The 10,527-nt window shown below is 43.6% G+C and overlaps 1 protein-coding gene across 2 annotated transcripts in view; it reads right to left on the reverse strand.

Annotated features, from left to right (window-relative positions):
• Positions 1 to 10,205, reverse strand: part of ldlrap1b (low density lipoprotein receptor adaptor protein 1b) — a 35,861-nt gene extending 25,656 nt beyond the window's left edge. The window contains exon 1 of one of the 2 annotated variants that reach the window (XM_053434338.1): positions 9,839 to 10,205. In XM_053434338.1, coding sequence (XP_053290313.1) covers positions 9,839 to 9,923 — 85 coding nt within the window. In that variant the 5' untranslated portion in view covers positions 9,924 to 10,205. The remainder of the gene's footprint in view (positions 1 to 9,838) is intronic. The other variant, XM_053434337.1, reaches the window with a different exon arrangement.
• Between the last annotated feature and the right edge of the window lie 322 nt (positions 10,206 to 10,527).

A 10,527-nucleotide genomic window follows, 5' to 3' on the forward strand; every position in this document is an offset into this window, starting at 1 on the left:
TCCCATAAATTCACACACACATATGTCCTTCACATAACAAATGTAATGGACAATTAGGGAGATGAAACAGTTTAATCACCGTGGAAACAGAAGGTACACTCTGCTACTGTGAGTGCAGGCTAAAAAACGTAGTTAATACTCTGGGGAGGGTAGAGAGGGATATGCATGCAGCAAGAAGGGGATGAAAACACACTGTTCACAGGGCCATCCTGACAATTCAGTCATTTTATCAGTGCCATCAAGAACGTGCTTCCAGACAACATTTAGAGAGTTTGTCTACAGAGATGAATTAAACATGAACATTCCCACTCGTACACATTCAGTGATACATTTCTCAACCGAAAACAAACTCAAGGGTTACGAAGTTGAGCACTTGCCGTGACTGAGCTTGTCAACTGTGACTTCACACCATGATTAACTATCACATCAAATTGTAGGAGTTAATGCTAAAGCTGTATCTGGGAAAATCTTTTAACATCCTTAATGTTGACATCATTCAACAAGTGATAACAGATTACGTCAGTCATGAATGATTATTTTGGAGTTCTTGTAGGGGGAGCAAAGTGGCAGCTCGGCAGCAAAGTGGCCCAGCTTGGATTGACATGCAAACACATAAAAGAACCTTCAGTTCATTAGTCAAAGCCCTGCCACCTCTCCACAGCTCCAGCAGGCTCCACAAGTCCAGCCTGCTGCATCAACATTTTCCCCTTTGTTGGGTTTTGAAAGGAGCTTCAGAGCACCGAGAGCTCTCTGTGTGGTGTCTCGTGGGCTTCGGTGAATGAGTAGGAGGAGGGGAGTCCAAGTACATTTATATGGGCCCTTTGGATACTACACTGTGAATGACTTGTTGTTTTGGTACTATCTCCTGAATGAGATTGGTCTCTTCTGAGGCTTTTGTGTTTCTAGAACACATTGGTGATTGCACAGTGAATCAAGCACTGATGCCAGGCAAATAACAGGATCCCACTTCTTGCTTTGGTTGGAATCACTCTGGTAAGGGGAATTCATACCCAAGGATGCTATAAAAGTATCTCCTCTTTTGGATATGTTCCACTTGTTTATTCTTGGGCTGTCAGAGTCCTCGTGTCACTTTAAAATTACATCAACTACGTGTTGAGGATCTCCAAAGAGCATCTTATCTTAATGCTTGGTCTTCTCTGTCTTCAAGTGCCCCCATTATTATTCATTGGGTTAGAGGTCAGGTGACTGTGGAGGAAAGTCCATGACAGACTCCTTGATTTTCTTTGGTCTTAAAGTAGTTCATGGTAAACCACTACATGTCACTACTAGTTTGATGCACAGCAGTATCATTCTCTCTCCCTTTCATCTCCCGAAATACAGCCATCTTTTACTGCCACGATTACAAACTTTGATTCATGAGTACATATGACATTTTTTCCGATTCATCCCCTTTTAAATTTGTGTATATCTTAGCCCATTTCATGTGTTTAGCTTTGTTTCCCCTCTGGAGAAGTGGTTTGAAAACTGCTACTTGTCCGCTGAGACAAGAACGTCTTGTTTTGATAAGGCTCCGCAGTTTCTACAGACTTCTTTGGCCCTGCCTCCAAGTATAATGTCTGTAGAAATCCAGGAAAAGTCAAAGTGTGAACCCATTAGGGTCCCTTGCTTCATTCACCGCGAGCAAGTGGAGGGGGTTGATGACGGTTCTAACGGGCAACAGACGCAAAAATTAAAAAGAAAAAGAAACAAACATCTCCCAGGGAAAAAGCTGACATATTTGTGGGGAGAGTGGTGTCTACAAATAGACACCGCCAAAGATGTCAAGAGAGTTAATGGTGATAAGAGCCGACACCGTGGTCTGTATGTTGTCGAGAAAACCATACGATCTCCACAGCAGATAAGACACTTCCTGTCTCTGCCTGCTGCATCCGGCTGCTACACCTCTTGCCCGAATAATGCGGAGGATTTGATGGAGTTGCGAAAACATGTCTGTATAGAAAACATCTGCTGTGCTGTGCATCTGTGAAACGTAGAATGCAGGTCAACTTCGTAGCTAATTCTCTGAATTTTACCCACATGTTACGTCTGAAAACAGCGGATGATACAGCTTAAAGTGCAAAAAATGACAAAAGCAGAATTGCTCGTGTCTTCCTGACCTACGCCTGTAGTGAGATGACCTCCTCTTATCTCCCAACGACAAGACACGTGCAAAAACCAACCTATTCCAGCATTATCAGATTCCAATCAGGACACTTTGGGGTAATTTAGAAACTGCCGACTCAGATGAGGAAAGATGCCTGCGGGGGGGAATGTATAAAGATGCAGCACAAGGCTTGTTAAGTCTTATATAACCTTTCACTGTGCCACAAAAAAAATTGTCTTAAGTTTCCTTTGTTGACTATTGACAAATGGTCTCATGTGACCATGTTTTGTACTGTACACTGTGTCTGTAAGCTTATATACTCTGTTCAGGTCAGAGACAAGCACCATCATCACTAACTCCTAAAAACAGACAGTCATTTTTCGAAAAGGCTGAGACGGGGGATTGTTCAGAGGAGAAGGACTGAGTGTTAGTCAAAGGGGTGAAAGTGTGTTAGTACACATGGGACAATAGCCACTGTCTGTGCCTGCCTGATCCAGTGCCATTGTTCCCCCTCTTAATTTTTGCTTCAGTGGGAAAAATACAGGAAATGTTTCACATATTAACGATACCCCAGGTTAGAGTCTCTCCGAGTGTGACATACACAAATAACATTGGACAAAAATGACCATGGACATAAATTACAGGCCTGTTGACGAGAGGAGAAATCAATATTAAGTAAGATGAACATTCAATGGGGATCATTTCTGCTCAGCAGCCTGTGACCCCTTTTATCGTTGTCCTTGAGCACCAGGATGCTTCTCTGGTTTCGGCTCCTAACAACAGGCTTATGGTATTCTTAAATATCAGAGTTGGAGCATTTTCAAAGACACAGAGGGAGGTACACATGACTGTGCAGCTATCACTCTCTGATTTGATAACCATCCAAAACAAATTCAGTTGGGTGAGGGGAAAGGATTTGCAAAGGATAAGAGTCTTATGGTCATGATTTAAGTCCTAACATCGAGACACGTGTCTTTCACTATTGGCTAAATCCTCTCAAAGAAGGAAAGTGAGGAGAGGGGGAGAGAGGAGAGAAATGACTGGTCATGCCAGTCAGGGATTACAAGCTCATGACCAGCTGAGGCCAGAATGTGCTCTCAGCAAGAATCAGGGTTATGAAACTGATCCTGACGCTGCCCTGTGCACAGCAACATTTAACAGAAAGTATAATGTTCAAGTTCAAATAATACTAGTCAGTAGGTTGACCTTTTTAACAAATAGCTGAGTGCAGCTTTACATCCAAGGGTCCATGTTTGCAAGCTCTGTGTTGACCTCCGTGTCTCCCCCAATTTGTTGTGTCTGTATTCACTTCAAAAGGCACTCCAAAAAATATAATAAGAACAACTACAAGTCCAAGGTGTCCACAGATATCCGCAAGAGAGTATAAATTAGTCCAAATACTGATATTTTAACTAAGAGATTGTGTTATAGCAGAGCTGCAATTAGTCACAAGCAATGAGACTTGGCTTCACTTGTGGTTCACATGTCAAGACCATAAGAGATGTGCCACCAATTTATGTTGCTCAGACAACTGATGATTTATTACACACCAACTCACAGTGAGTCAATTTGTGTCAGTACAATGTGTCTAATACCCGAGTAGATTCACAGATCCAAGACTGGCAGCAATAGAACTGGACCCAACCTGGCCCCAGTTAATCTGAATATGAACTGGACTGAGCCCAACTAGGGTTATTGTCAGGTCTCAATTAGTAGAAACCAAAAGGTCCCATAAGGACCTCTACACCAAACCAGTGGAAGAGAAACAGCATAAAAGAAGGATAAATGAGCCATTTGTTTGCTTTGACTGAATTCTTGTTTTAATCAAATATTGCCCCAAAGGCTGATAAATATTCCTCTCGTTCAGTGTTTGACACACAAAAACACAGATTTGCAAAATGTGTCCCTGAGATTGAAAGTCAGCTCCTCCGTAAGGGTCTTCTCTCCATCTTAAAACTGAAGTTTTCCCCCTCAGAGACATTTCAAATTCTTTATTGCTGCCCTTGCGGACCCACAGGTGGTGAGGAGAGCGACAAGCCAGCAAGAGCGAGAGGTAGAGGAATTCTCCATTAATAAAAAAATAATCCCACTTGAATTCCCAGGAGCTTAAAATACCACATGGGTTTACAGGAAAGGGTGTGTCATTGTCATGTAAGGTTTCCTAGGATTTCAATAACAAAACAAAACAGGGATTTTTTCCTTCCCAAGAAATACCTGTGGGTATATTTGGACCTTGAAGAAATAAAAGACACATTTTGAAACAAAACAGAGAAGGTCCTTACAACTACCAGGTCACATAAAACAACAAAGCAAATCTGCAGCATGGCTTCACAAAGAGTTCAACTTTGGTGAACTCAGACTATGTCACAGGCTCAACCAAAAGCATTAGTTGTGCGTTTGACTCTCCTTGGCCATCATTGTGCACCAGAACAGAATTATGATATTCTTAAATATTTGTGTTGGAGTATCTCCAAAGACACATAACTGTATAGCCATCAAGCTCTGATTTGATGACCATCCAAAGAAGATCCAGTTGGGTGAGGGGAGAGGATTTGGAGGGGATAAGAGTCTTATGCTCATGATTGAAGTCATGATTTGAGACACATGGAGATGATGTAATCTATAGAAGAGCTGCAATTAGTAGGTGATTACTTGATCACTTGATTTCACCAACACATTTCGGATAATACAAATATTATTCATCGAATATACACACTATACATATATAGTAGATGCCTTCACAGAACCAAATCCCTGGACTTTTGTTTCGAAACAAAAATAATTGGTTTTAGACCAGGTCCTTAAAACTAGCAGGTCTTACCTGAATTACAAGCTCACAAGAAAGGGGGCAGGGGAGATGATGCCTTATCTAATACCTGAGTTTCAGTCGTGTCTACGGGTAAAAAACCCAAAAGATATCCCACAAACCTCACAGCCCGAGGGCAGTGGCAAACCCTCACCTCCTGTACACCTCCCTTCTGTGTGAGAGAGGTGGCGAATAAAGCTTCCTATGGCAAAGCAGACACGCAACATTGCTTTGTATGGAGTTCAACTCTGACCAGCCATGTCACAGCCTCAACCAAAAGCGATGACATTCGTGTGGTTGATATTACTTGGCCCTCATTAGCTGTAATTTTCATAGTGAGCCAAAATGAAATAGGCCCTGATATTAGCTTCTGCCGGACATGAAAATTATGAAGTGTCCAGAAAAACACAGGCTGCCTCTCTGGCAGGAGAACAGCATTGAACATATGTAAATGGAATGTACAGACGATACAACCAATTTCCTAGTCTGTCACATCCTGCACTGCCAAATTCACCAAGTGACGATATATAAGTTGCATCGGTGCTTATCATTTGCCTACTTTCACATATATGTGACCGTCCCCTGTCAAGTCAAGAGGAAAGGGCACTATGCTAACCTGAGTTGCCCAATAATGTCTTGCCCAGACTTTGGTTGCTGTGGGCCCATATTCTTATTGTGTCTGAAGGTGCATTTGCAACAATAACCCACTCGCTAGCTGGTTAAAGCTGAGTACGCCAACAAAGCAACTGATCATACCAAGACAGCTTTCCAAATATAATTAATTGTGATATTTGTAGGCTCTCTTTTCACTGTCCAAGTCTGATACCCTATATTTGTCGCTAAGATCTCCAACTGACAGACCTCTTAACTATCACACTGACCATATGTACCAGACATATGGCTGGGGGAGATTACATCAATTTCTTAACAGGAAGGCTAGCTGGTTATCCACTGTGCTTGCTAGTTAACTTCTTTACTATTTTTTCTGTACTTTCCAAGTACTGTGGATAAAAAAAAAAAGCTCTGTCTGAATAGAAAATAAAATCTGTTTTAGCAGTGCAGCCTTGTTTTTCTAATTTAGCTTTTAATCTAGTTTCCACCATAAATTGGTTTTTTTTATTATAAAAAATTTATTCTGGAGCAATAGATTTTTTTTCTAATCACAGATAAAGAAATGCAATATAGCAGAGTGCATAACAGAAGCAAATAAATCAGCTTTTGCTTCACAAATTCAAAAAACTGCAATTTAGAGTCTGTGCCAGTTAGTGGTTTAAAAACAACAATTATGATGTTTAGAGTATTGTATTTTTCCTGCTGCGTCTACACAAACAGGTGGAAGTCAAACATCTATTTTCCCATGGGATAAACATTTTTCCTCATGGAGTAGTGGCGCCAGAACATGATGGTGCAATCCATATCCCACAAACACACATAACTCCACACAGTGACTCCACACGGAAGCAGCTTACAGATACTGAAGATCTAACAGGCCTATAAATCATTGAGGACTCTACAGCTCAATAAAGGATTCCTGCAGGAAGCAATCTCCATTACCTTTGCTTGACTTTGTGTGGGGGACAAAGCACTGTCTGTGGCCAGTGCAGAGCACATTCTCTATGTTGTTGAATGAATGGTAATTGTAACACCTGTTAGTATTATGCATGGCCGTAGCCTGTATATAAATGAAGCAAAAAAATTCCCGGAAAAAAACACTGCCATCTTACCCGACGGTCGGGTATGCACACTCTAAAAAGGGATGAAGATGTGGGATCAAGGTCCAATCATAACACACGCTTAACAAATGTCAACTGTCAATCGTTACGCTTCTCCCTGTTTTATAGCATCAAGAAACTAAGTAAATCCACACTTGAGTGTGATAAGAACTACCTAGGATGAAACTAATTATGATGTGTATTTTGACGATTAAATTTGGTCTCTGTCCCATTCACTAGCATAGAACAGGCGGGGTGTAGAACGACACTGTAGCCGGCCACCATGGAAAAATCAAGATGCTTTGATAGATAGATAGATAGAATCCTTTAATAGTCCCACAGTGGGGAAATTTGAGGGTTTACAACAGCAGCGCAGGTACAGTGCAACAAGAGCAAAAGAAAGAGCAAAACAAAATAGTAAGAAACAAAAACAACAATGAGCAAAAAAAGTAAATAGTAAATAAGTAAATAATAGAACAATTAAATAATTAAATTAAATAATTAATTAAATTGCACAAATTGTGTTGTGTGTTCAATGGGATCACAGCTGGTTGTACAGTCTGACAGCAGCAGGAAGGAAGGACCTGCGGTACCTCTCCCTCACACACCTTTGGTTTCACTTTACGGGAGTGGTCATGTCATTCAGGTTTTTATGTATAGAAAACGTGTATGTAATTTACCCCTATGACAAGTGCATTACAGCTACAGATGTCATATTCTGTCTCACCATCTGAATAATGTATAAAATGCTAACGAGTCAGTAGCTGCCCCAACTATTATTAGCCATCTGCATGCGTAAACTTGACTGACACACTTATATGTTGCTACTCCAATATTGATCAGCCCACAGAAGATAGCTCCTTGACAAGGGGCACATTGGAGGGAACTGTCTCTGCCCATTGCAGACAGGGATTTTCTATCTCCCACCGATTCAGAAAAAGAAATAACAAACAGTGCCTTCATGACCTAAAAAGATAGTTGAGGTAACATACCAATTCTCTCCCTGTGAGAAATAGCAACTGTAGTACGTAATGAGAGGGCAGTGCAGTGACATTCTGTCAGCTCAGCAGACTGCCAAAAGACAACTGAGCTAAACTATACAGGAAATGACAGAGCTGACACGTTCGTGCCGGTGCAGAAAAACAAAACTGTGAAAGTAGGGTAAACGGGGCAGTGCAGGCACAATTGAGAGCATACTCTAAATGTTGACGTGAGGAGATCGTTAAAGTGACGCAGATAGGTCTAGTAAAACAATACTGGAATCCATTATGATTGATCACTGACAGTGGGAGAGGAGGAATGCAGAGCTGATGGATGCCAAAGAGGTGAATAGGCTGCTTTGACAAGACCAAGCCCAACTCACGGGGCGTGCAAGACAGTCTCACTGTAGACATGTGGCAATACTGCCTCAAATTATGGTCTTAGTCGTTCTCAAAAATTACAACCCATGTCAGATAGCAAACTATCAACAGAGTAAACTATTCAGAAGGGCGAACAGGCCCTTTTAATTCAATCAAGCAGCACCAAATTTCACAATCTCATAGATATAAGTTGACTAAATGTGTCTGATCTTTTTCAAAAAGATCTGTTAATGGTTCCTTGGGAAAATGGTGAAAATGTTGAATGTTTAAGAAAGAAAGAAATTCTCGATCCACCTTCTAGTCCAGATCTGCACCAAAATTTACTGGGCTCTTTCCTGGCAAATACAGAATCCTTCCACCAAGTTTCGTGGATGTCTGTTCAGTCATTTTGAGTAATCTTGATAATAAACAAACAAACAAAGCATCAAACAATTGGAAAGGGATGAAAACATAACCTCCTTGGTGGAGGTAGTTGCAATATCTGCACGAAAATGGAAGGAAAAAAAAGGTGTGTCCACCTTGTACCAGAAGATTGCCTACTCTACAAGATGAAACAAGTTGCTGTTCACTGGTGCTGCTGAAACTCAGTTCACTCTGTAATTATCTGAGCAATCCGGGGTGGGCGGGGGCAAACAGTTAACCCCAGACAATACTATACCCTCCGAATGAGAAAATAATGTAGATGAAGAAATAGTGTGACAGAGATCAGTTCGCCTTCGACAGACAGAGAATGTGACTCTAGCCACAGTCTGAACATGGGCTTGTGGCAAAGTTCAACATCAGCCATTGATCTGCCATTAGTCCTCCGCATGTGGCCCCTGCCTGCAGAGGACGGACCATGCTGCTTATTCTGCATTACCACCCCCCACAGACGAGCGGACAGAAACAAAGCATCGATTGCACTGGTCCGGCACGTGTGACATCTTGCTGCCAAATGCTCTATTGTCCATGGCCAGGACACCCCCTCCCTCTCCCTCTCTCTCTCTCTCTTTGTAAATGCAAGCATGAGAAGGGTTCACACGCTTGTGAAAGCCAGCCCAGCACAGTGAGTGTGGTCATGCTGGTTGTGGTTGTACACACTGGAGAGACGAGGTGGAAAATCCGATCAAAACCCGAGTTAGAGATTAAATTAAAACCCGTATCGCATATAGGCGCCTTGCTGAGGTGGGTATGTATCTAGAGAGGGGTATATTAAAAGGTGACCACCACGGCTCTGCACAACAGCCTCACATTCTTTATTTTTCCTGTGGTGTATCGCCTAGCAACAGCGCGTTGCTAGGATGGCACAGGCTCGCCAGGAAGACGACCCCTCTCCTCCTCGCACAGCTGTCCGCCGAGTGACGTGGCACACAACCACGGGGTTTCGACGGGAGTCTCAAACTTTTCACCTCACCCCCCCCCCCCCCCCCCCGCCCCCCCCACCCCCTGTTCTCGGTGTCAGTGGGTGTCAGTGAGCGACTCGTCGGACCCGTCAGACGTGTGCACGCAGAAGCATCCCCACCACCGGCAGCACCACGGGCTGCTGAGCTCACACACGCCTCAACAGGAGTCAGTTTACGCGGCGCTGGTTGCTGTCACTCCGAGCGTCAAGTTCACATTTCCGACTGAAGCACACGGACGCGTTCTTTGTAAAAACCTGTTGTTTCCGTGGTGCCTGTACCCACCACTCTGACAGCTGTTCGATTCCCAGCAGCTGTAGCTAACGTCCACACGCACACACGCACACACACACACGAGTTGTAAAGTAGTGCCAAGTAAACGCTGCTTGTCAATGTTAGCTACTAGCTTGGTTTAGCCAGATTAGCAGTGGCTAACGCCTCCGCAGGAGATGTACACAAACAGACCGAATACTTACTTTTATGTCTCCCCGAACCCCACGACTGTTTGGCGATGCTGGGGCTCCGGATAATTGCCCTTCCGGCGGATTTCAAAGCGTCCATGTCCGTAAACTCCCCCCTAAAAAAGTCTGCTGGGCAAAGAGCTCCGACGAGCGCCCCTGGTTCCTCCGCTGTGGAAACACTCGGCTCGATCTAAAACACCGCGCTCCCGTCCAAACTTTGTTTCGGCGTTTCTTTCCTCCCCTCCTCCTCCGCACGGTTCGCTTTCAGGCGACGGCTGCGGATCATGCTCGTCCCCCTGGGCGGTGTCATGTATGTAAATGAGGCGGATAATGTGCGTGACGCCCGTTTGAGGGATCACGCGAGTGGAGAGGAAGAGGGTTGTTGCAGCAGCGGAGGTGGCGGGGCCGCCTCTCCCCCTACAGCTTCTCTGCTTCCTGTTTCGCTCCCCCAACACACACACAAACACACACACACACAGCTCTACTAGTGACAGATTGTTTCGGCAGTCGTGTCACGGCCACTGATTGGACCTCATGTTTAATTCCACATGGCCTCTTCTGTTTGGAGCTTCTAAAACCACCGTATGCTCTGTGGAGGTGCGTGTTATGTCACGAGTGGGTTGGAGGACGGGCCAATTCCATTCACCTCCCCAGGTTGATGTAAAGGTGCTAAACTCACATTTATACATATGACCTCTTAACAA

The sequence above is a fragment of the Pleuronectes platessa genome, chromosome 11, assembly GCF_947347685.1.
Source record: "Pleuronectes platessa chromosome 11, fPlePla1.1, whole genome shotgun sequence".
Taxonomy (NCBI): domain Eukaryota; kingdom Metazoa; phylum Chordata; class Actinopteri; order Pleuronectiformes; family Pleuronectidae; genus Pleuronectes; species Pleuronectes platessa.